General features: G+C 44.3%; 1 protein-coding gene across 1 annotated transcript in view; it reads left to right on the top strand.

The window, feature by feature from the left end:
* Window positions 1–5850: 5850 nt before the first annotated feature.
* Window positions 5851–27077, top strand: part of drosha (drosha ribonuclease III) — a 79526-nt gene continuing 58299 nt past the window's right edge. The window contains exons 1-16 of the mRNA XM_035142155.2: window positions 5851–5901; window positions 7487–8363; window positions 8454–8522; window positions 8641–8941; window positions 9757–9898; window positions 11570–11730; window positions 12708–12788; window positions 12991–13077; window positions 13239–13325; window positions 15153–15224; window positions 15571–15652; window positions 16240–16314; window positions 17486–17655; window positions 19639–19763; window positions 22562–22661; window positions 26355–26462. Of these exons, the coding sequence (XP_034998046.1) occupies window positions 7495–8363; window positions 8454–8522; window positions 8641–8941; window positions 9757–9898; window positions 11570–11730; window positions 12708–12788; window positions 12991–13077; window positions 13239–13325; window positions 15153–15224; window positions 15571–15652; window positions 16240–16314; window positions 17486–17655; window positions 19639–19763; window positions 22562–22661; window positions 26355–26462 (2529 nt within the window). The 5' untranslated portion in view covers window positions 5851–5901; window positions 7487–7494. The remainder of the gene's footprint in view (window positions 5902–7486; window positions 8364–8453; window positions 8523–8640; window positions 8942–9756; window positions 9899–11569; window positions 11731–12707; window positions 12789–12990; window positions 13078–13238; window positions 13326–15152; window positions 15225–15570; window positions 15653–16239; window positions 16315–17485; window positions 17656–19638; window positions 19764–22561; window positions 22662–26354; window positions 26463–27077) is intronic.

Below are 27077 nucleotides of genomic sequence, written 5' to 3'. Positions count from 1 at the left end.
GAATAAATGGTTTCTAGCGTCAACAGTTGATCCCAATTTACATCTCAGCCCAGTTTGTTACCGACTTGATGCTCTATTCACACTTGAGGCTCTTTCACACCTTGTTTGGTTCAGACTTTTCACTTTAGTGTGAACCATCAGGTGTAGAAGAAAAGGAAGCGCTCACCTCCTGAGCTCCACGTGTGCACTTTGCTCGGTAACCTGACGAATTGCGGAGGCGTCATCACAGCACCTCCTCACTCAGCCAGCAGGGATTGGATTAAACTGGGACCCTGTCTGGATCTGCTCGGATGTGATTGGCTCAACCACTGAACAATCTCTCACAGCGCAAAAAAATGTCTTCAAGATTGACGAGGCGCAGGAAATAAGGTTCTCAACATCCGACACTCGGGTGACCTGGGTCAGGGAGCGGCGCTTTGCAGAGAATCGATCAGACGAACACGCTGATGAAAGACGTCATGATGCTAAAGTTCATTTTCATTTCATTTTCTTCAAGTGGCACTAGAATCCCTCAAAGAAAATGATGTCACATACTGTAACCGAGCTCCAGTTTATGATATATACACACCTGCATTCACACATTCAGCAAGAAAACGCATCAGTATTCATCATAAAGACACAGATAAGTAGCAATAGACTGAAACCTCACCTGTAAAAACATAATGTTTTATACATCTATTAGTATTTAAGATTATCTGAGTTTAATCACGGGGTTTTGTTTGTCACTTTTTATAACTAAAATACAGTTTTATTGTGAATTTCTCGTTCTCTATATCTCGTTCGTGTGAGTTATATCTCGTTTCTTCTCCTGTTGTCTCAGCTTCTCTTCGATGGCGCCCTGTCGAAGGTGGTCTCATGCAGAAACGGTCCTTGTTTGACGACTGATGGAGAATCATGTTCACATTTTACACTTTCAAACCAAAGCAACAACATTATCCAACAAACCCTGAAACCCTCTGATCTCCGCTCATTCTGCAGGTCGTTTGGTCGACTTAAAAAAACGTAATCACGTACAAAACACGAGCATCAGCGAGGTCGTCCGCACCTGAGCCGAGAGCAAGTCAACTCCCTGCCCCCGGGGTTTTTTCTGGGAAATGTATTTGCTCTTCCCAGCACTTCAATCTAACTGATGAAAACTGTGTTCCAGTCCCTGCATGTTACTTTTGCAATTATGTGTTTCCATGTATGCGCGGGCACTGCCCTTCACACTGTGAGCACACTGCTAAACTAATAAAGAGCATCACGTCCTTTTCGTGAGACGCAAAGTCAAACTGATATTTTCATCCTTTCATGATTTTCTTTCAGTCATCAATCTAACATTGCAATCAGTCTTCAAACATTTCCAATCATGGTTGTAGTCAGACGGCTTTTACTCACTCACTGACTCCCTGGAGTTCACTGCGTTGGCCTGAGATGATACTGAATACAAGACATCAGAAACTCCTCGGGTTCAGGTTTGGTCCTTGCACCCCCACATCTGGACTGATTCTGACCGTCAACCACATTATTCTGTGCCAGAGTCCAGATGTGGGAGCTGTGTCTTGCAGTCGTCCCTGTATGTGGGTCAGAAAGCTGTTCCTATAGAATAAATCAGATTTTATTAGCTATTTATTCGATTTTTAAACACTAACAACTATTGCCACTTAATTAATTTACTTAATTGAACAATATTAACTTAATTAGAGGTAGTGACCTTTGTTTGTTGGTTGGTTTGTTTGGATGTAAGCACGATTACATGATACTGGTTCAGGGAAGAACCCATTAGATCAGGATTTTAACATTTAAAACATTTTTGTTGAGAATAATTAATGGATCTTGATGAAACATTCACATTTAAAGGGATAATATCTGAATTCATGCAGCCACCCGACACAGAAAATAACTTTCAGCCCCTTTTAATGACCTCAATCTCAATACATGTACATATGCTGATAGAGTGCATTCTACGCTATAGATACTATATCCAGCTCTACGCAACAAAACAAATACGTTTTCCAAAATGTTCAACCACCCTTTTAGTTCCATAAATGTATGTACAGTATAAATATATATAACAGCTTTTCTGGCTAATTCTGCAAAAAGCCTCCGTTAGAGGCCAGGCAGCCGACAGTCGCTCTCCCTGGAAAACACATTAAGCTTTTCCGACCGGCTGCGTGAGGGAGACTAAGTGTTTCTCCGTGCGCTTTGACTGGAACACGGAAATCAAAGCTCGGACAAATTATCACAGACAACATGCATGTAGGTTGAAAACATCATTACTCGGGAGCGGTGAAAGCGAGGAGCCATGTTTTCTCGTGGCACTGCGAGGGTCTAACCTCGACCTGATTGGTCACAATGACGAAGCATGTTCCGTGAAGTCAGAACCCAACGCTGCAGAGAAGAGCTGCTCAGCGTTGTTTGACAGCCTTGAATTATAAAAACAAGAGGTTGAAGTAAGTAAAACTCATCATATATGAAAGACCTGAGAGAAGTTTGTGTCTCCAGTGGAAACTTGGGTCATTAGCGCCGTCTGAGGTGCTGCTGTGGTCCATGTAATTACTCTTCTTCTACACTGTTTGGTGCCTGTATCTTTCATTTGCTGGGAAATCATTTAATTCGTTTTTTATTAGTTTTTTTATTCAATTTTTAAACACTAATACCTATTGACACCTATTTAATTGACTTAGGTAACTACCTTTGCCAAGGTTAGAAACATTTTTGTTGAGAGTAATGAATGGCTCTTGATGAAAACATTCACATTTAAAGGGATAAAATCTGAATTCATGCAGTTTGGTGCGGTTCCAAATAAAAATTGAAATGTGGCTTCTCAAGGAGACTAGTTGGGCTTTAGTGGGGGTGTGAACTCTATGGTGGTAAAGAAGAATCAAAGCTGCCATATCACGCACATAAATGTCAGTCCTCTAAATATGCCTGACTTTTTTTATCAGGATCGATGATTTATTCTCTGAGAAATCAACGAAAATAGGAAAAGAAGCAGTAACTCGCTTTCTAAAGGAAGAGAAAAGAAGATTCCTGGATTCGTCCCCTGATTTGGATCTGAACCAAACATTTAATGAAGTCCTCAATTACCCATACTGCATCATTCCACCAGAGCTGGGGGGTTATCCGTCCTTTAGTTTTTGCGTAATCTTGTAGACGAAAAAATAATGTACACAAAAAGAACAACACTCGCCACCAGTTTTCATGGAAAGCGGTTGTGTAGTTTTTGTGTAATCCTGTATCCTGTCACAGTGTAAATAGGTTTTACCTATTTACACTGTGACATGTGAGGTTAATTTGAAATTGATTGTAAATGAGTTGAGGTTAATCAGATATTAACATTCAAACCCATCGATTAAATCCTCCTGGGGGTTGAGCCAAGCATGTGAATATTCAGGGGCTCAACCTTTGCACGAGGACACTTCTCTCCACTTTCCCACCGTGTCATTCGAGCAAAACAAAACCCCCATTTCCTCTCCCGGCCTTGAATCCGTCATTACGAGGGAGAGTAATGTGCGTTTCCACACTCGCTCGGCGCAGCGTGTTTGTCAGATCGAGAGCGAAACGCAGCTCAACCTTTTGTTCTTCGCTCGTTGACTCACTCTGTCGAGGTTTGGTTTCTATACCTGCCGTCACTGCGAGGTCAGCCCCGTGTTTAATGTTTTATAATCACACAAACAATGAAGTGAATTATTGAAATCATAGATAACATTTATCTGTTAAAGGACGTGAGCCAATGGTGAGATATTCATTGAATGAACCCATCTCTCTTTTTCCATTATGACACTTTTCTGTGATTTCATTCATCACCTCTGAAGTGCAGCAGAGGCTCGGTGCCGGATTTTTCTCCTGAGAAAGAGATTTTCTTTTCTGTTTGTGAGGAATCAGGTTGCACGACTGTCACAAACACCGAGAATATTAATGCAGCCTGAGGCGACCTGAAGGGAATCGTAATGGACTCGTTCTGACCAGCAGACACGTCAGAGGAAAAACAACAAGTCTGATTAAATCTATTCTTTAATAAAAACTCTGCTTATTTCAAATCTCTGACATTTACACATGTAAATATTCATGTTTTTGTTGCAGATTGATCGGCTCCGACCGGAAGAGTCTGTGGTTTTTATGACTTAGGTGGAGCAGTTTCCTAAAAGGGAAACTTATAGTTAGTTATAATTAAAACCAAACTTATCAGAAACATGAACACTTGAACATACATCAGTGTGACAGGAACTGAAATCACATAATTTGTGCTTTGACCTTTCAGTTTGGTCCCTGTCCCATCCGTTAACATGGAGGGGCGGGGTTTATGACCCATGTTGCGGCCAACCACCAGGGGGCTTTAGACGCTTTGGCTTCACTTCCCAATCTATGATATATTCCAAGGATTTAATTGGTTAATTGGAGGCAAGAAAATCAGCAGATCAACCAGCAATAAAAATAATAGTAGTAGAAGGTTCTTGTTGGTGATAGATTAGAGATGACTTCCTCCAACCGAGACAAGTAGATTGTAGAAGATCGCTGTATGTTGCAGTGTTAAGATCCTTCAGTAGGAATATTACAAAACAGAGAAAGAAGTAAAAAACAAGTCCACAGTGGTGTCCGCATACTTTCGGCCTCACAGTGCAACAAGCCCTCCAACAAGGAGACATGATTTCCCAAGTCCGTTAATTAGTGGTCAGCACACAATGTAGGCGTCTCCTCCGAGGAAACTGTGTGGGCTCGTGAACCCTGACCTTCAGCCAGCGAGAGCGCACGGTGCACATCATCACGGCAGCTCAGCCACGGTACCACAGGTTAACAAGTGGGCGCCGAGCCACGTACTCGGACCAGTATCTCCGGAGACGTGTTGGGATCAATGTGAAGATGAGGTCTGATGGACTCTGCTCTCGTGAATAAAGCAGAATATATTCATGATTACGAGCTGAAGGTTCCCCAGGTTCTTTAAAAGTTCACTAACAGAGTCCATCCTGAGGCAGAGATTGAAATGTGTTGGATTTGTTGTTCTGCTGCCTCCTCGTCCATTCAAGAGATGAATGATTATATTGTGTGTTTCCATAGTAATGTTGCACAGGTTCACTCTCACGCATCCAAAACACTCTGCCGCTCTCTAGTGTACATATGGTGGAAGTACACGGGGACAGTATTTGGTCTTTATTTTCTATTTTAAGTTATTATCTTTGTTTTATTTCAGAGAAGTTAAAACATACCAAGACGATTTTGAAGTAAACACAGGTGCCAGATTAATATTAAAAAGATATATAATAAAAACATTCTAAAAATAATCCATTAATCATGTTGAACAGGTCAATCAATATACAAGACTTCACATTGTCAGGTTAAGTTTTGAGTCTCTACAGCACAAATTTAATTTCTGATGTGGAAAGACAATGTCACATGTTTAGTGTGTTTGTGTATATTTGTTTTCTGTTTTTAAATTTGTGACTCTGTGAAAAGTGTAACATTAATAATCTTTACCTTTTATACTTTTCCAAATCCAGCTCTCAAGCGCAAGAAAAATGGATAAAATTATCCATTTTAATAAAATAATAATAATAATTAATAAAATGTGGGAAATCTCATTTAAAATTTAACAGAACAGGGACATTTCACTCTCAACTATTCTTTAAATTCTTCTCCTCGTTATATTCTATTCTATTATTCAGTAAATATTTATTATAAAATAGTTTTTATTTGATAATTATTGAATTTTATTATTTTATTTAATTTCGTTTATTTTTATTTTATTTTATTCTTTTATTTGTTTTTGTGCTACACTGAGGATCGACCCGACCGGAAACGATTCCCGGCCTCTCATTGGCCAGCAACCAAACCAACTGATTGTGATTGGTCAATTCCCGTGTCCCCCCCTCCTAAACGTTCCGGCCAGAAACACGGCCTCGCGGAGAGCGTGGTACCTAGCAGGTAAGTCATCGTTCTGCTCAGCATCACGAAATTAAAACTGAATTAAACAACAATTAAAAACATCTCGGACTCTAATAACTGTTTGTTTGTGATCGGACGATGACGACGGAGAAACGCTTGTGTGGTCTCGTCTCGTCCTCGTCGTTTCCAATGTGTTTCCATCGTAGCCTAGCATGATGTGCTAGCTAGTGCGCTACCGTGTTGCTCAAAGTAGCTTCTGTGAATAACGACTTCATTCTCTTCTAACCCGCACGTGCACGCTCCTGGATTTTAATAGATTTTATATTTATGTAATATTTGCTTTTGTGAATGACACCAGCTTTCGTCAAACGATGAATTATTGTGGCCACTTTTAGCTGCAATAAAAATGTGATAACAACAGATCTAACATGAAGCCACTTGGATCTTTAAATACACACAGACGTTTTAAGCTGATTAAATATAATAACCTTTTGTCTAGTTTATAATATATAATAATATACTCTCTCCACTGAAGTGACTCAGGTTACCAGAGGTATCCCATCAGGGGGACTGGGTCATTCCCAGTGGATGAAGTTTCCTCTCTGTCGCCCCAGTACAAGATAAGAGAAGTAAATACTTATCGTTCAGATGCAGAAATGATAATGATAATCAGACGTGTGCACATTAGACTCCTGGCTGTCCGCTGACCTCTGCTGCCCGTCTGCAGTTTGTCTTCGTTGGTCTTTACTGTGCTTTGTCTCGTATGTTGTGTTGTCACTCATTGTCAGAATATTAGTCTGTGTGTTTATTGTTTGTATGTGTTTGACTATAACGAGTAATTTTGTTTTTTTTATTAATGTTAGGTTGCCATTTTAAAAACTGGCATCTTGAGCGAACTCTCATTTACAGTCATTTTAATGTTGATTAATGAGCATCGTCCCTGTCGAATCATCAATTATATGAAATATAAGATAACGCTGTACTTATAATTCTTATTTTTAACATTAACCTGTCTATAGTAATACTGTGTAGAAACTGCAAACACAACTAGATGAGTTAGTCTCACAAAATAATCATCAAACATCACTACAACTAAAACCAGAAAATACCTGTCTGGCTTTAAATACACAGTTAACAGGTCCTTGTTTATTTAAAAGAGAGAAATAAAAGTTAAATATTTCAAAAAAGTGTAAATAGTTGAGAAACAGTTGGCGACTGAAAGGGAAGAGGAAGAAAATCCTATAATAATGAAACATGAAAACAACAGTAAAGATGTTAAATTCATCAACAGAACATACTTCTATTACTAACATTACAAAACGCTTGTGTTTCCCTTAAAATAGTAATCTCTCCTTATCTTAACCATGACCGAGTTAACACGTAACTTAAGTCCCAGACACAAGAAGCTGTGTGACAGGAAACACTGGAGAGTAAAAATGAACAGAGGAAACTGCTCCTCCATAGTTCTCAACTGGTACCGTGGCCTTTTAAAACTAATTTACTATGTGATTTAATGTCATTGGTGTCAATTTATGTGTTTTTTTTCCCCCAGTAAGTAAAAGAAACTGAACCGAACCTAAGTTAGAGTGAATTTTAACGTGATTATTATTTATTTTTTTGGCAGCCACAGTCATGTCTTTCCAGCAGGATCGTGGGGGAACCAGGGGCGGGATGCCTCCAGGCCAGCACGGCTCCCCTCAAAGCTACCGACCCGCCAACCTGAGACCCCCCCCTCCCCAGCCTCCTGTGCCCCCATACCACTACGATCAACAGGCTCCTCCCAGCTCCGGCTACCATGGGAACAGCAGCTACATGCCTCAACACTCTGACTTCATGCCATACCCTCCTCCGGCACCATCCCAGACTCCCGGTTCTCTTAACCAGTGTCCAATGCGCCCACCTTTCTCCAAGCCTCCAGTCCGGCAGGGCTTCTTAGAACCCCCACCTAACTTTCCACCTCCCACCTTGCCCAGCGCCACAGGCGGACCGACACCAGGCTCCCAGGTGTCTGCTCAGAATGCCTACCACTCTTACATGATGCCTCCTGTGGCCCCACCACCGTTACCACATTCGCCCATGCCTCACCAAATGGCTTCTCAGTCTATGAGCTACCACTCTCCGTACTCCATGAACTACCCTCACCCTCCTCACCCTCCATTCCCGCCTCCCACTTTCAGTCCTGGCTACACACAGAACCCAAGCTCATTTAAACCAGACCACAGCTTTAGGCACGGGGGTCAGTACAAGTATGATAAACCCCTGGAAAACCGGAGGTCTCCAGAAAGAGGCTATCGCCATGATGACCACAGGCAGAAGGGCTACGCCTACGGTAACCATGGCGAGAGGCACAAAATGGAATTTCCCGGAGACAGGAAGGACCGCGGGCGGAGTCCGGACAAGCGCATGAGGCCAGAGGGTGGACGGCCAGAGGGTGGACGGTACAGGTCTGAGTACGACAGAGGCCGGACTCCTCCCAGACACAGGAGCAGGGATCGCAGCAGGTACTCAGACGGCACTCTACTGAATCACATGCATTTGTGTAATGTGTATTTGTTCCTCACCACTGTGTGTGTGTGTGTGTTTGTTCACAGAGAGCGGCATCGACACAGAGAAAGTCGGAGGTCCCAGTCACCTGACAGGCACAGGAAGAGGCCTCGCAGGTACGTGTGTAATCCCGTAGTTATTATATTAAAGCCGATGTGAAAAGCACATAAGTTTCCCTGACAGGTTTTATCTCTCATCCCTGCTCACTGCCATCCTGCTTTTTGTCATTTCTAGTCGCTCCTCAAGCAGAGACAGGAAACGCGGTCGCTGGGAAGACGAGAGGGACAGGAGGTCGGAGGCCTCCACGGGTCTGAGCAGGGAGCGCAGCTACTCGTCCATCAGGAGCAAAGACTCCGAGGAGACCTTCACCGACAGAGACCGAGAGCGAGAGCGAGACCGGGAGCGGGACAGAGACAGAGAGAAGGAGAAAGAGAAGGGCGATGATGATAAGGAGGAGGAAGAGCAGCTGAAACCTGCCTGGATCCGCTGCACCCACGCTGAGAACTACTACTCCAATGACCCCATGGACCAAGTGGTACGGTGGTCTCAGTTACACGTCCTATGTTGAGCTGCTAATAGTTTGTCGTTTGTAAATCATACTTTGCCGGCAGTTTGTTAAAGGTAGTTAAAACAAGAGAAGTGCTTGTTTTGACCAAATGAAACCTCCCTAATTTGTGTCTGCCATTATAATTAGTTCTCTTTTACACTATATATTTTCAGCCTTGGACGCTCTTCACAAATCACCGCCTGACCCTTTGTATTCTCCCTGTGATCTTCGGGACTTTGGCGGCTCATTTTTCTTTTTTGAAATTCTGACCTTTTATCTCTGAACGCTATCTTTCTTCACATGAATTACACATTCCGGCCGCGAGCTTACCTGTCCTTCAGTTAACTTGAGTGTAGGTGAATGTCGAGATGGAGCCTAACTTTATGTCTTTGTCCGTCCATGAACCGATCAATGCCTGTTATGTCCGTGCTGTGACAGCTGCAATGCGACCTGTGGGAGTCGGTTACCGGAGCTTCACTAACAGGGTGTTGAATCTCAGTGTGCAGGTCACGGTGGTGGAATCTTTTGAGTTTAAAGCACAACCTCTAGATATACAGTTATTACTCATATACAGATATATCTGAAGTTTTTCTTCATATCATATTTCAAGCGTGTATTAGTGAAATCCATCTACCAGCCAAGGTCACACTCTACCAATATAACTTCCACTAATGGAGTGACTCACAAAGCGACTGTTGCTGTGAGTGTGTTAAACACTGACGGTGGAATCTCAGCATCTCCTCGCTCTTATTTGCTCTTTCACCGATTTTCACGTTGTGTTTGAATGTGTTTTCTTTTCCCAGGGAGACTCTACGGTCGTGGGGACCAGTAAACTGCGGGACCTGTACGAACGCTTCGAGGAGGAGCTGGTGAGGAGGCAGGATCGAGCCAAGGCTGCTCGACCGTCATGGGAACCGCCCAAGACCAAACTGGATGAGGGTCCAGGTGGGTCGAGTTGAGAAGCGTCTAGTCCGGCTCCTACCCTGCCTCCGATTGGCTTAACCTGATATTTTGAAACATCTAAATCCAGATGTTTTTGAGGGATGGAGCATTTTTGTACCTGTGTCTGCTCTGTCACATAGATTTGTTGAGTTATTATGTCAAATCAGTGCAGGTGAAAACCACGAGTGTGATGTAATCTGAGATATAATTTCTGTTTTAATCTTCCAGCTCTAAAGATCACCATTAGTTTTTTTTGTTTTTTTTTACCTCCAGCAGCCAGTGATTGATTACGTTCTGTCGTGTTATGTTTGTACTCGTGTAAGTTGTTGCTGGTAAGTGCAGCAGCTAAATAACATTCAACAATAAATACATTCGTCGACAACCTTTTGTTATTGATGCGCCATAAAAACCGGCTGCGTTCTCAGCCGTGCATTAGGTCGAGGCAGAGATTAACTTCAGTGTTTATGATGTTATCTGCGCGGTCGTCAGCTCGATCGTCTCCTTCAGCGCCTCAACGGTATCGGTCTCGCTCAATGAGATCTAATAAAACTAAACAAGTGAGCACAGTGTGTTTCATGCCCGATCAAAATCTGCATCAACAAAGCAGCATTCTGTGACGTCATCTCATCATCGGGGCTCAGCTGCGACTGCGTTTACATCGACAGCAAAATGAATGTGGCAAAAATGCTAATGACTAAGACATATATTTGTCTGCGTAATGTGAATAAGGTCAGAATACTCCACACGTTTTTAATTTGATTCTTATTGTTTCCATGGCAGTGACTTATTCTACTGTCGTAATCTGGTTAATATCGGAACACTGAGACGTTTCTTCACTCGCTGGCTGTGAATCCTCGGCTGTGTTCTCACATGAGCTCCCTCTGACAGAGGTTTTATTCGGGAGCTGGCAGGTAACAGTCTGGAGATTGCCTGGAGCTACTGACTCTTAACATTTGTGTTCTCACGTACAGCTCCTCGGGATAATTTCTAGAGATTACCCAGAGTTCGGTGCACGTCTGAAAGAAGCTTTAGTGTCCATGTAAACATCTGTACTGTTTCAAAATAAAAATAATACAGCCAAGTCAATCGTTTGTCCAAAAAATTGAAGTTTTAAGATTTCTGGATTTGTTACACAGATTTTTTTACTTGGTTTTATAGTAAATAACAAGTTAAATGATAAGAATAGAAGTATCTACTTATTTAAAGCCACAAACTATTCAGCTGATTAATAATAATAATAATCCTCATTAGGTTTCTTTTCAGTGACAGAAATAAAGAAAACATGAGATGTCTGCTGCTCTTTAATCTCACAGAATCATAAAAGTGTGCAGATGGTTAAGAAAGTACAATGAGCTGGAATATTTAATCAATGAATCCAACGTAGTGATTGATAAATGATGCAAACACCACTTGTTTCCCTGATGAAACACTGAAGAGAAGAACGTTTGCTGTGTCATCAGCATTGTGTGGATAATTACTCCTCTGAAACAGCTGACTGAGACGTTTTGACAGATGGCTTCCCTGTGACTTCATGTTGTATGATAGTGTGCGAGGGCACAGCTGAGCGAGGGGAGCTTAACCACTCGACCAGCTCCCGGCTCAGCGAATTATGTTTCACTTGTCTGCCCTACAACGCTCTAATGATGGAGGACCTTTTCTGAACTTTGGTTCCAGACAACAGCAGCAGCGAGTCAGAGTGTGAGTCAGACGGCGGAGGAAGCACCTGCTCCAGCAGCTCTGACTCAGAGGTTTTTGATGTCATCGCCGAGATCAAGAGGAAGAAAGCTCATCCCGACCGCCTGCACGAGGAGCTGTGGTACAACGACCCGGGACAGGTTGGTTTGTCGTGTTTTATCATGTCACAAAACCACATTTTGCCATTTCATCGTCTACATTATATTCTTCTTAAGCAACGCCACAACATTAGTATCACTCAAATCGGAGCCTGAGGACCCACACAGAAGATTTGGGCCCTAACGCCAGGGGACATTTTGACTCATAGAAAGAAAATAGACCCTGAGCTATATGGATTTTACTTTTACACCTAGGGCGATATGCACAGTACATATAGGACTTCATTCAATTCTAAAACAGACAAAAATGTGCCAAAAAGACCAAAAAATAAGATCTCCCAAATCCTGCTGAATGTTGAATAATGCAGAGAAACATGGGGGGGGAAAAAACTCACACACTTTGACTTCAGGTCAAATAATATTATTAATTTAGTCTTGGAGGATGTAGGAGGAAGAAAAGACAAACGTGGATCGGCTCCAGGTCTCATCAGGAAGGAGAGAGAAGTAATGGGAAGCTGCACCTCTGCCCCGTTAAAGAAAGAAAACGTGTTGGGATTCTGGTGCCAGTGAATCTATAATTTATATATACATCAAGATATAATACTTTATCAAACATTTAATGCATTTTCCAAACAGTGTGTGTGTCAGAGCACCGAGTTCAGGTTTCTGGGAGCTTTTGAAAACATTCTAGTAAATAATGCTTCAGTAGACGAGGCAGGAAATGGAGGTTTGATCTGTTCAGTTTCTTTCGAAATTTGAAATGTCAATGAATTGGATTTCCAACTGAAGACACACTTGTAGGCCAACAGTTTTTCATTTTGTGTCTTGATTTTTTTTTTGTCGGTTTGCCTTCACGTCACCCCGACACAGGAAAACTTTTTAAAAAACTCCAAGCTCCAGTGGAGGAGTAAAGGTCAGGAGTGTGCGTTTAGGAGATGTGAAATGTTCACCGGCTCCGGTGTTGTACACGGCAAGTGGAGCGGTTGTGTCTGATTTACGTATATTTTCTTTCTGTCCAGATGAATGATGGCCCCCTGTGTAAGTGCAGTGCCAAGGCCAGACGTACAGGGATCCGCCACAGCATCTACCCGGGGGAGGAGGTATGACACGCTGTGAATAAATCACCCTTTCCTAACCTTGAAGCTGTGCCACACGGGTGCATGGATATTATTCTAGTCAGCCCAAATATTCACTGAAACCACATCATTGGTTTTATTATAATGTGAGAGCGAAGCGTACATATGTAATTCACTTTTAAAGTTGATGAATGTTATTGAGATTGTGTGTTTTCTTTTCTTTCAGGCAGTGAAACAGTGTCGTACCATGAACAACAACGCAGGGAAACTGTTCCACTACAGGATCACCGTGTCACCGCCAACCAACTTCCTGGTAGGAATCTGTCGTTTTCCTTTTTTTTACAAGAGTAGAAAAATGTGAATATTAACACAGCGGAATTCATATCATCAGTGTCATTACTTCATAGTGGGTTCTCACAGCTTCAGGGCAGTAATCGCTGTATAAAAACATGACCTGCTGTTTCCTGTTCTCAGACCGACAGGCCGACGGTGATCGAGTACGACGACCACGAGTACCTGTTCGAAGGCTTCTCCCTCTTCTCCCACAGTCCTCTCACTAACGTAAGCCCGCTTTGTTCCACGCCGCGATACTTTCAGAGTTCTGACAGGAAGTGGGCGTCGGTGTGCAGTCATTTTCTCCTCGGTTACGTCTGTTCTTTTTGTTTTCATATTTCATGTCATCGTTATTTATTTAGTTAGCTGGAGTTTGCAGTTTCTCTCCGTGTGTTTTTCAGAGGCAGGTGTCTCAATGAGTATATTTGACTGTTTGTGTGTACGTGTGCTGTTTGAGCGTCGCCTCACAGAGATGAAACAAGAAACAAGAAACTTTTCCATGAGCTAAAATAAAACTCCACGTTTCACTAAGGGAAAGTAATTTCATATTCAAGCACGAACGTGTGTTATGCATTGAAAAAAAACAAGTATTTGTCTAATAAGAATAATAACAATAAACTTTATTTACATTGTGCTATTCTTAAACTGCAAAGAAGAAATATCACCAGAATGGCATAAGACGAAGGAAAATGCTCAGAGGAATAGAACAATAAAACAGATAAGATCATAGAAATAATATTTATCATCTTTCGGGAAGATCATATCTCAATAATTTGAACATGTTTAGTCTATTCGTGTGTTGGGTGGAGCTCTGACTGCATAGTTTCACTCACTGATCTGAAACAGAAACTCTGGATATTACCCATGATCCCCGGCTTCCTAAACCAAAAGAGCTGCCGCTGTAACAAATCCACCAATTTCTGTTTAGAATTCTTCATATTTCAAAAGTTTCCTGGCTGAATATTGGAGATAAACGCCGGTTTTTAATGACTTCTTCTCGCCACATATGAGACTGTTTTTCTTTCTATGTGTCTGTCAAGGCTGCACATATAATGTAGTCCGAATATATCCTCCCCTTTGAACTCCACTCTATTCAAAAATATCTTCATATTGGCATTTGGCTTCAGGTCGTTTGACGTCCTTGTCGCCCGGACAACGTCCTCCTCTCGGCGCGCTGACCTTGTGCAGAGTCCTCTCCGTCACTTTTGAACATCAGTGACTGTCAAACATGAGAGAGGTCGCGACTTAAAAGGGCCGCTGCTCTTTCTGCAGCCATTTGAGCCACGACGCCCGACTCTTAAGTTCAAACGAGATAAGAAATCGACGGGAGACAACAAAACCCGGTTTCTTGAAAACTCCTTCAAAGTGTGAAAATTCCACGTGTGCTTTTTGTGGGTCAGCGTCCACACGCGTGTGTGTCCTCCTGCATGTTTGAATAATAAACCACTTGGTCAATATCTGCCACGTCTGAAAAGAGCTCAGAGGATTAGGCATGATTTAAACTGGATAATTTAAGCAGCCCTTGTTAAAAGCCGGGGTAAACGCTTTGTGGCAGCGTGGGGATTAGAAAACCTCGGAGCGTGGTGATATTAGCCCCCTGCTAGTTAGCCGCCAGGATGGGCAAGAATGAATGTGACTCCCAGGTTAATCCCTTAAAATGGACCCCTGCGCTCAGACAACAAAGACCGTGTAACTAGGGAGATTAAACACAGAAGAGCAGGCTTATCTCTTTAGTGAGATTTGAGTTACTTAATTTTTAAGAGTCAGGTGCATGTGTGCGTGCAGAGGCGTGCCATCGAGTGTTTGTACATGTCCTGGTGTTTAATTTGACCGAAGGTTTTGCATGTTTATCCACACTGCAGCGCGTTAGAGTGGGGTTCCTCCTGCGTACGTACCTTTTCTGTACATGTGAGAGCTCCACTCTGGACAAGCTCTGCAAGCGGGGATGAGTTTTTAATGAGTTTCCTTGAAAAGCTGTAACCTCTACCTAACGCCATGGTAATGAGTCGGCCCGTCCTTTCTTCTCCCTGTCCTCTGTTCCTTTCATCATCACAGATTCCATTGTGCCGTGTGATCCGCTTCAACATAGATTACACCATTCACTTCATAGAGGAGATGACACCGGAGGTCAGTAAAACCCCACTTTATCTCCCGGCTCTTTTTCACCCCCTTTTGTCTCTTTTTTATTTTTCTTATTTTATTTTATCTCAAACGGCTCAGCCTGAGCACAGCTGAGCCGCACGCGTCACCCTCGCACCTCAGCGCCCGGGCGAGCGGAGGTGCTAATCCTTTCAGAGGAGGGAGAGGGGATTCTTTTTAACCTGCTGAAGTTGATTACAGCGATACAGTGGCTTATGTGATAAAGTTAGAGAACTGGATTTACTTATCTGTCATATCTACATGAACACTGAGTCGGGACTGTATGTTCTCATGCGGCTCTCACTGTCACACACCGTCTGTCTCCTGTGTCCAGAACTACTGTGTCCGAGGCCTGGAGCTGTTTGCCTCCTACTTGTTCCAGGACGTTCTCGAGCTGTATGACTGGAACCTGACAGGTAGGAATCCCACAAGATGGAACAAGTTTTCTTTACAAATTGGGATTTGCAGGCAGTGCTTCCACAGAAAGCAGAAATGATTCTCCACCACATAAACTGGTCAATATGAGAGAGGAAATCATCTCATGTTGCAGAAATGGGACAAGGGTTCCGCTGGGTAATGGTCAAATCCATATTTATTCTGTTGCTGACCTGTAAAGATTATTTGGAAAAAACAATAATATATCACTTAAAAAATGATTTTTTAAGTGATATAACTGAATAGAAATAGAGAAGAAAAACAAGGATTTGTGTTATTTAAAATAGATTGTGTTTGTCCGTTACAGTAACTTGGATAAAGGGCTGACTGTATTTATTTTAAGACAAATGTGTGCAGTTATAAATAAGATTTGAAAAGACAAAAGAACAAACTCACGCTGCGCTGATTCTGAAAACTGTCGTGAAATTGGGAGGCAGCAGAACTGCGGTTGTCATTCCAGCCATAACTTTCCACTCTAAATCTTAGATGTGTGTGAAAAGCATGTCAGACTTGTGTTGTGAAAGGAAACAAACAACCAAACAAATAGAAATTCTTCTTCCTTGTCCAGGGCCTGAGTTGGAAGACCAGACCTCTGGATGTCGGGGTTTCCATTTCATGCCGCGTTTCGTCCGATTCTTACCTGGTAAGACTCTTAACAAGCTGCACACAGCCTCCACTGCTGTTTGTCTCCCTCTGTTGGTCGGTGGCAACGCAGTTCTCCGGTTAAAACGTGCAGGGGATGAGCAAAAAGGATGCACGTCTCCAGCAGTTATACATTTCTGCATGTGATGCTGATGTCAGCGGTGCGTTCCTGAGCTTCAGTTACAGAGCCCGAGCAGCTGTGTGGCTGCGTGATATTCATCTTCGATGCACATGATGGTGCTGGTGCGCTACGATATCGCCGCTGAGTTTGTTATGACAGCCGTGCCACCTACCTCCTTTCCATCAAAAAACAATTTCTCTCCCAGCTCTTCCAATTTGGTCCGCTACAAACATGTATCTGCCTCTTTTACAAAAGCACAAAAAAAGAAAACCAAACTGTCCAATCCAATGTTTGTGATGTGTAAAGAGAGAGTGAGAGCACGGCGATGTTTGGAAGTTACTGTGTGTGTGTGTGTGTGTGTGTGTGTGTGTGTGTGTGTGTGTGTGTGTGTGTGTGTGTGTGTGTGTGTGTGTGTGTGTGTGTGCATTTGTTATTTTCTTAATGCATTTCCAGGACTGAGAGAGAGCAGTGGATTTTTCAATGTGTCCGTCCATGTGCACACACATAAATGGAGGTCAATCAATTTTGCATGAGTGTCTATTAAACCGAGTATGTTTGACTTGGGAGAGTGCATGTGTGTGTGTGTGCATGTGTGTGTGTGCTTGGTTGTATTTTCTGCACATTCATAAGTGACTCTCTGTTCCCTCCTGACTTTGTAAGTACATATTTGAATGTTATTCCTTCAGCGTGTCATTATGTGCCTTCACGTATTGTGCGGCGTCCGACCTTTCATCGGCGCCTGTGTTCACCTGTGCGTTTCCTGAACAATGCAATTGTGATGCATCGGGACATTTTCAGAGCGTGTAATATTGGCTCAAAAACTCCGAGCTGGCAGAGGTGAAGTGAGGTGAGACGCTCGTATAAGAACCGAGTATTTCTTTTTTTAACATGAATGTTGATTTTTAGGCCAAGGATTTAAACAGAAGATCAGTGAAAGACTTTCCCCCTGTGGAGCCACAGCTACTGCAGCCATGAAGCCGTGTGTGTTTCAATTAAGTTGTGTGTATTTATTTTCCGTGTGTAATTCCGTTGTTAAATATTGATGTCCTAGATGGCGGGAAGGAGGTGCTGTCCATGCACCAGGTGCTGCTCTACCTGCTCCGCAGCAGCAAGCCGCTGGTCCCCGAGGAGGAGATTGCAGACATGCTGCAGTGGGAGGAGCTGGATTGGCAGAAATACGCGGAGGAGTGCAAGGGCATGATCGTCACCAACCCGGGCATGGTGAGGCCTCAGCTTCTCTGTTGCGACAGGAGGTGGCCTTGTCCGCGGTTTCAAGGGCGTTTGTCGCCCCCGACCCCCGACACTGCAGGAATAAGGCTGTTGCCGTTAGCCCGTGACATCAGCCTCACCTATTATCCCCAAGGGCGTTTGCTGTCATCAACAAGATTCGGGCCGAAGCTTTTATGTCACAGCAGAGTTGGTTAACCTTCTTCGTCTGGCCCATATTTTAGAGAATGTACAGTAATTGTGTTTGGGTAAAGGTGAAGATGTCATTGCTAGCTAAGAGGTTGCGTATGAACAATGAATATGATTGTATAACCTTTGGCGTGGTTGAGTTATCGAGTCACCCGCTCTTCCTGACAGGACTGAATTGTTGCTGTCATGTTTTGCAGAGCGGTGGGTGTTTAATAGTCTTCTATCCCCAGACTCAAGTTAGAGATTGGGCTGCCACTCAAACAAAGTCCATTAAAAAGGTCATACACGGAGACTTACTCTGTTTGCTGAAAGTGGAACAATCTATGGCAACGGTCAACGGTGGTCATCTTCATTGTCACTCTCAGGCTCTGGTTTAGCGGGTTTGGTGGTATGTTGGTTTTTATTACCTCCGGTGTCTGGAGGGTGCTGAGAGCTCGGTTAATCAAACATGCAGCTTTTTTTCAAAGCATTGTCCAAAAGACACACAAATTACCCAGAACTTACCAAACGTATGGAGTCACTGAGCTGCTGGGGAAATAAAAGACCCATGTGAGAATGTGTAGGCTGTCGGTTTAGAAGTCTGTGTGCAGGGATTTATAGTCTGTGCCCTCAGATTTGTAACCTGTTGCCTTGGAGTCACTCAAACAACTTGGTATGTGAGTGAAGAGCAGTGTACACACAACGATACACTATGAAAGGGCTGAAACATCCTGTGCACAACATCGCATAGCATGAAATCCACCGCTTATACAACATGGTTTCCACGAGCAAAACACAGAAGATACTGCAATGTACAGTGAAATGTCAGGTGTTGTACTGCCGTGTTCCGGTGTCCACCAGTTCTCGTGTTTTTTTGTCAAATCACTGTCTTTCCCAGATTTGTCTTATCACCATCCAGAGATGAGAGAAGGACGGCAACTGAAGATGTTTAGTTTATCAATGAATCTGTCAGTAAACCCTCTGGGACTGCCCCCAAAAAGTCAATGAGTCGATGCATCAGTCGAGAAAACAGCGAGTTGACTCGTATTTTGAAAGTAAGGAGACGCTGCGTCCAGCTCAGCCCACAACATGGTCTTGTTTTGTAGTCCTGTGTTGTGTTACGTCAAGGTCAACGCGTTTGCTGCCAATCAAACACGGCGTGCACAAGCGATCGTTTCACACAGCGGCCTGCGCCACAACCTTCAATCAGCTATGGGCCATTAAAGCGCATGTAAAGAACCAGGAGACGCTAAATGGCCTCGTATGTATAAATTAGCATTTACAACACATTTGCATAGGGACTGTAAACAGTCATCACGCCGTCCAGCACGCCAATCAAACCTGATTATGTCGGCTGGTGACCTCTTGCTCCCGAATCAAAGTTAGTATGCAGGTTGTGACGAGCATGCGCGGCTAATGTCAAGGTGAACCCGAGCGCCTTGGGCCATCTGCCGTGCAGCTACTCGCTCGCGCCTTATGCTCCAGCCCCCTTCTCTGATCTCGCAGAATGCCTGACAGGCTAGCTGTGATTGGGAGTCTGCTGAGGACATGTTGCTTGTCAATCTCCCCCCCCCCCGATAAGAGCGTCAGAAGGTAGCTCGCCGTCCCTGACATCCCTTTATCATTGTTGTGCGCTCGCTACAAGCCGAATCTGGGCCTCATCTCATCACATGCCTGTGACAGACGACCCTCCTGGCGTGGATTATTTGTTATTTCACATATTGGTAGCAGATGGTTGACTGATGGCTGCCTTGTAGCCATATGAATGTGTTCATACTGTAAAGTGTGACCTCTTTTTTTTCCCCCTAGAAACCCAGCTCGGTGCGTATCGACCAACTGGACAGGGAACAGTTCAACCCGGATGTCATCACCTTCCCCATCATCGTCCACTTTGGAATCCGTCCCGCTCAGCTCAGCTACGCCGGAGACCCTCAGTAAGATCGCATACGTGCACACAGACCCACACGCTCACACAAATGCCATCCAAATAAAGATCCTTCCCCTTATAGTTCCCACCTGCTGCGTCCCGTCTCCCTTGTTCCCACGACTCCTTATTCACAACCGCTCTCGCAGGACGCTTTGACGGCAGAATCCTTCGTGTTGCACATTGAGGACAAGAATGGCGTATGTCGAGTAGGGGGTGGTGGAGTGGGAGGGCGAATAGATGGAAAGGGGAGTTGAGGGATGAGAAAACGAGTGGCATGACATTTTCACATGCGTCGTCACGGGTCCCAGGTTTCCGCTGGGTGGCTTCGTCGTGGGAGCTGCTGTGGTTTATGTCTTGTGAATAGTAATACACCACACACACACACACACACACACACCACACACCACACACACACACACACACACCACGGACAGCAGTAGGGAATACTGTACTGTGCTGCTGCATAATTAACAAAAGCAGTGTATTAGACCATCTGAGCCGCGGCCTCTCGAGGTGTTCCGAGTGATGCGACAACGCCACGCCAAGCGCCAATCAAAAGTCGGCACGCAGCCCTGTTGGTGCGCTCTCGTTCTAAATTTAACCCGGTGAATTTCTTTTTAAACTAAAATATCTGGTCTCGTTTGCGACTTTAAGAAGGAGGGGCGGGAGGAAAATGATTTTGATGAAGATGCAAACAAGAGGACGATCAGTAGGAAATCCATTTAGGCAGCGTTAGTTTGCTTCCTCCCTCCGACTAATGTCCTCTCTCCCCTGCTGCTACATTTTAGCAGTCTGTCCGCCGAGCTCTTTCATCCCCGTGCACCCTGCTGCCATGTCAAACTTCTCAAAGCTGCACACAACGACAAATTTATGGATGGACTGGGACATCATTAGCTGATGCAGACACAAGTAGTAAGAGACCAGTGGAAAGGATTTCCTACCGCTGCTAATGATGCATGTAGCGAGGGCAGGAGTCGGTGTTGATTGCGGCGGCAGTCTCTCAGAGAGGGAGCCTTGGACACAGCAGCGGTATCCAGTCTATTTATTTACTCGGGAGACTGAAGAAGCTGTGCCGTCTCCCTCCCTCCGCACACCGCCCACTGGACACATTTGTGTTCAGGGCCGCCACTCGATCTTCTGCCAGCGCCATCACGACCGCTGAGGCAAGAATGATGACATGTCAGAGGTCAGCGAATGTAAAGAAAAGGGAGCAGGAAAGGAAGGATGGAGCAGGACAGAGAGTGACAGCCGAAGAGGGATGAGAAACGTAATGGAGGGACGGAGGGAGGGAAATGTAAGACATGCAGAGATGTGAAGGGAATTTAAGAAGCCGAGAAGAGGACGAGACACATCTATTGAACACGAGTCTCTTTGCTGTCAAACGCAGATCACAGACCACACGTCTCTTTTTGACTCAGCCTTTGTGCTCTACCCGTCCCACGAAGACTGCGTTCCCCGAAGGATGCAGCCCTTGAACTGAGACACAGCTTAGGCCTTTTGTTATTCTTTTAATTGAGATATCCCCTAGTGGCCGAGGTTACATACTATACATTTAAAGCCTACCCTCTACATCACGCTTGCAATTGACCCGCCATGTTTGAACGTGGCCATCCCCGAACATTTAGTTAAATTCCTAAAGAGTCATTACTTCAGCAGGTAGATGAAACCAGTGATGTTACAGATGGTTTGTCTGGAAACAGCAAGAGACCGGAGAGAGGGGCGGAAGAGACAGGAAGAGGTAGCATATGCTAATGAAAGCATGTGCAGGCAGTGGCGAGCAGTGCTACCCAGAGAGCACACAGTGGATCTGTGGAAAGGTCATTGGAGCGGATTGGGGACGAGGGGGCCTCCCAGGCTGGATAGACTCACTCTCCCTTTCTATCTCTCTCTCTCTCTCGCTCTGTGTCTCGCTTTCTCTTTCTTCCTCTCTCTCGTCCGCTCCGGCTGCTTCAGTGCGGAGGTGGTGGTGAGCTGATAATCGGGGCGGTAAAGCCGTCTCATTCCCTCGTCTCAGTCTCTAATGAAGTCTCCACCATTAAAGCTCTATAATTCTTCTGTTCCTCAGTACACCCTCCCCGTCTTTCCATCTCCTCTCTCTCCTCTCTCTTCTCTCTCTCTCTCTCTCTATGCCTCTCTCTCGCTCTCTCTCCGTCAGTGCACCGTCATATCCCCGAAAAACCCCCACCACCTTACCCCTCCGTCCCACCAATCATAATTGAATAACTCTGGGTAAATGAGGAGAAAGTCTCCTGAATGGGAGCAGAACGGTCACACTCGGCCCTCAGTGCATCAATCAGGGGGTCTGATTGAAAAGAGAGAGAGGAGGTGGAGGGGGGGGGGCAGAGGTGGGGGGGAGAAAGGGGAGGCGGTTAGTGTGCTGGCGACATGTCACCTTGCCGATAACTCCCTGCCTCTTTTCAGATGCAAATGACTGCAAAAGACAAGAGGGGGTTCACAGAAAATGAGGATGAGGAGGTTGTGAGTTTGCTCTTGAGGGCCGATCAAATGTTTTATGACTTACTGCTTTTTCAGCAGCAAAGATAATAAGGTGAAGTGCAAGTGGTCAACGTGTGTGAACCTCGCAGCTCGCAGTTCAAACGGTGGACGTGTGCAACACAGAGAATCTTCAGCGTACACGGGCCTCACACAAAGCAGCTAATGCAATAACGGCCCCAGGCAACTGTTAAATTATGTTTAATATCAGCCGAGCCGCCGATAAAATATTGATGCGTTGCTGCAAATCAGCAGAGTGAGTGGGAGACGGACTCCTGTCAGCCCTCACATCGCCTTGTTCTCTGTCGGCAGGTACCAGAAGCTGTGGAAGAGCTACGTGAAACTACGCCATCTGCTGGCCAACAGCCCCAAGGTCAAGCAGATTGACAAGCAGAAGCTGACACAGAGAGAGGTGGGTTGAAAGCTAACAAACACGCTTTGATATTCCCCGTTGCCTTTGACACACTCGTGTTTTAACGATGCCAGTCTGTAAATCGTTTGTTTTTTTTGTTGCGTGGATGTGGTGCAACGTGCTTTCAGTTTGAATCCTTTGGGGGGAGTTCATTTCCAGCAGATGAGAGAGGTTATGCTGAGACACTCGCTCACTCGTCTGATACGAGAGAATCTCAGCCATTGATTTAAAACACCAAACTATTACCATTACTATTACTCCTGCTGTGAGCGCTGATTCAACTGCTGCTCGTCTGGAACCCGCCGGTGGTAGTCAGCTATTTCCTCACAGTAACAAGGATGCTGGCACTGAACAGAGACAGAGACAACAGCCATACTTTTACACTTAAGAGTCGTTGGACGGACAGATGACATCTTTCTTAAACCAATAAAAGGGAAGGTTCAGGTTTCAATTGTCCGGTTGTCATATGTTGGAGTGAAACAGTTTTTCCTCCTCTTCAGAGTGACCTTTAAGAAATAAAGTAAAAGTCCAAAGTCTGTCTGAAGGTAACACGAGGCTTCAGGAGTTCATTCGACAAATTATTGTTTTAAGACATCTTGAAAAATGGGAATCTGTCCTTTAACAGCATAATTTAGATGAAGCCACAGCTCAGGATAAGACGGCGGTAAATGCTCCCCCGAGTAGAGAGTGAAGGTCAAATCCCCGCCAGGGACTGAGGATGGAAAAGGTTCGGGTTTAGTGAAGTAATGACCGTGCAGCCACAGGGAATCACAGGGTACAGGTGCTGCCTGTGTGGCCCGAAGCAACCGAGCTCCAGCGCTTTGTCCCGTCATATCTCTCCTGGAGGACGGACTGCGATAACTTCTCTGCAGCAGATACAGCTCGTCCTCTCTCTGAGGGCTTTGACTGCGCCGCAGATCCCGTCTCCCTCTTTGCTCAGTTTGATACACTCTGAACCAATAATGAGCAAGAACTCTTGAGCTCAATTAGCTTGTTTCCCAGGTAGCTCGGCAAAAGCTGCCCGGCTAACGGCCCCTGACAATCCTGCTGTCAAACTGCACTGGAGCAATTAGCGAACCCAAACACATGCACACTCGCACACTGGGTCCGTCAGGCACCTCCGCGAGCATTAGCTGCGTCAGTGTCTCTTCGCTGGAGTGGCAGTGCGGCATCGCTACTTATTTAATGCCGAGGGGAACGCTGGAGCTTCCGGGTGTAAATGCTCTGTCACTGACTGAACACCTGTTCCTCTGATAGACATTTGCTTCCATTAAGAATCAGCCTGTCAGAGAAGTGGGTGCTCCCCCAGTCGGACCTGTGGTTCCTCTGTGCTTGGTTTGGCATTCGCCGAGCTTCAGGCAGATCAGCGGTGTGTAAACCACGGCGAGAACTGGACTTCACAGCAGGGAGCACGCACACGCAGCCCATCTGGAAAAATTCAGGAGAATGTAACCCATTAAAACAAGGCGAGAATCTGTCATTAAGAAAGTTTTGTAGCGGTAATAAAAATGAAATACAGACGTATGTTTCTTCATTATCTCATATCTCTAATTTGAATAAGTATTAGGTCCCGAGTTGGTACTTTGGCAGTGAATTCAGCTCGGAGTCTCCTCTATCAGCTCGGCATATGTGGATTTGGGGATTTGCTCTGATTCCTCCTTGCAGATTTGGCCGAGCTCGGTCGAGCTGTATGAGGAGATTCTTCACAAAGCTATCTTCAACTCGTTCTGCAGATTTTCTTTTGGGCTTCAGCCGGGCCACACACAAGAACCTGAGAGGGTTGTGGTTTTTTTGTTTCAGTCTATCGGTTGATACGATCGTTATCCCACTCGATGTACGTTACATACCTGGGTCTTCCCAAGAGCTTTTATTTGTTTGGTTCTGGGGCTTAATAAAGATGAAGAGTGAAAGATGAAGGTAACGAAGTAAACATAATATTAAAATCAAACTATAATTGAAACATTTTTTGAATATTTTACTTTAGACAGAATGTCCATTCTTAATTGTTATGAGATACAAAACTTGTTTATGAAAGACGAATCAGGTTTTATACTAGAAAACACAGCACATTTCATAGAAACTTACCTTTTAGCTTAAGATACATGTTTGAATATACAATGTGTTAGACATTTTGATCGGGCATTTGTGAATTAATAAAAGTGCAATTAAAATCTATAGGAAAAGCTAAATGTACTAGAAGTTGTAAAAAGTAGTAGACTTAGAGCGCAAACGGACACCATTTCCATCCGTGACATTATTATAGTATCTTACTATTACTATACTATTTTAAAAAATAAGTTCATATCAATGCATAGTGGAAAACATAAATGCTAAGACCGAAAAATGTCTGTGAAATGTTGGTCGGGCTCCAGTCAACACATCCCTCATTACAAATACAACATCTTGATCTCAGAGTAAAGGTCAGCTATGTTAAAAAAAAAACTGTATTTGTCCTCTGGAAACCTGAAGATCTACGGCAAACTTTTTCCAAGACCTTATCTGCGGACTATCTGCAAGTCCAGTAGCTTTCATCTTCTCCCTTTTCCATGTTCAGACGACGTGATGAAAATACACCGAAGCCACTAAATGAACCTGCAAAGGGAGTCAAGTGCAACAGATGCGTTCTTTGCCGTCAGCAGGCATTGAATTTCAGACGGTGTCTTTGGTGTTTGACCTCAACCTGATCCAAAAAACACAAGCACTCCTCTCAGCAGAAGGATGTGATGATATAAGTCAAATGTGCCGTGACTTGCCTGTTTGACCGGCGGAAAGTTACTCTCTCTACCTCCCCGTCCTAGTTAATTATTTACTTTTTGTGCTTCTGTCCATTCCCTGACCCCGTAGAAAGCCCTGCATAATAAAGTATTTACATATCATTCGCAGTTCTCTGTGATTACTGCTTTCCATATACAGTGGCTGGCTGTGCATGGGAAGATTTGCAGCGTGTGGTTGCACATGCATGTGTTTGCGCGTGGGCGAGCGTGTTCACTTTGATGCACAGTTCAAAGTAGGATGGCATTATTTATTCATGCCTTTGTTGTTCTTATTTTCTCTGCGAGTCAAAAAATTCCCAGCGTTCCATTTTAGGCAGATCAGGGCGAACTCAGACGGAGTCAGTGGCGTCTCAGTTGAATGAAACACATGCGCACACTTTGAGGAGGAGCAGTCTGTCAATACATCTCCCATCTTGCTTGTTATTTGTAGGACCCTCTTGTCTCAAACTCAACCACCCCCACTGAATTTGCAGTTATTTGCTGTAGGGCTGACATGAGGCTGTGTGTGTGTGTTTCTGTTCTGAGTCCTGCTGTTGCTGATGGAGCATCCTCCAGGCTCTCGTGTGGTTCTCTTAATGGGCAGGCAGGTGCCTCTGCACTAGGTGGCTGGGACCGAAGCTTCAGCATCAGCCCTCCTACACCCTGTCCCACCACCACCACCACTGCCCACAACCACGCTGACCCGTGGCAGCGCCTCAATTAGCCAGGACCAACAGAGCTGTCACTTCTCCTGCAGCTCCTGTCCACTGCTGTACCGTGTGCTTGTCGTGCCATGCAGGTTTCAGTGTATTGCATGTGCCAGCGTATCTGTTGGGAGAGAAAGGAAGGGGTGAGGGCGGGGTGGAGTTTCGAGGATGCGAGCTGTCCCTGTGGGCTGTGCTCCAGCGGATCAATAATTGACTGGCTGGTTGTTTGGCAGGAAGCTCTTCAGAAGATCCGCCAGAAGAACACTATGCGCCGTGAGGTGACAGTGGAGCTCAGCAGTCAGGGCTTCTGGAAGACTGGCATCCGCTCCGACGTCTGTCAGGTAACACCCGTCAACTGTATGCATGCACACACACTGGCACATGTACATGCTGTAACACTCGTGGATGTAACACGTGGGCACATTCAGATGCTCATAAATGTGTAGATATGTACAGAGGCTGACATGGACTCACTCGCACAGACACACAAAACGGTGTTTACATAAAATCTCAAATGAAAAGCATTAAAAATACAAAGCTTTTAAACAAGAAGATTCATTAGATCATTAAAAAGAAATAAAGTACAGAGGCACAACAGAGGCACACAAACAATAATATTAATATCAAGTAAGAAACTTAAAATGGTTTACGATCAAGAGAATTACTAACGATTAGGGTAATAAAAAAATATATTTAAAAAAAAATAAAAACTGATTTTCAATTCAATGTGCAAATGGATTAGTTTCATTATCAAATGTTTTGTTTGACCAACAGCTCAAAACCCCCTAAATATTTATTTTTCAATGATATGAAGCGTAGAAAAGAGCAAATCCTCACATTTAAGATGCGTATTGTAACATTTTTGTTGATAATTGACTCAACTCACTGAGTCCATTGTTAAATAAGCTCCTTAGTTAAACTGTTAAAGAGACGAGGGGCCTTGTGTTTGAAAATAC

Source organism: Hippoglossus stenolepis, chromosome 19, assembly GCF_022539355.2.
Source record: "Hippoglossus stenolepis isolate QCI-W04-F060 chromosome 19, HSTE1.2, whole genome shotgun sequence".
NCBI lineage: Eukaryota > Metazoa > Chordata > Actinopteri > Pleuronectiformes > Pleuronectidae > Hippoglossus > Hippoglossus stenolepis.
This window is presented reverse-complemented; position numbering and strand designations above follow the sequence as displayed.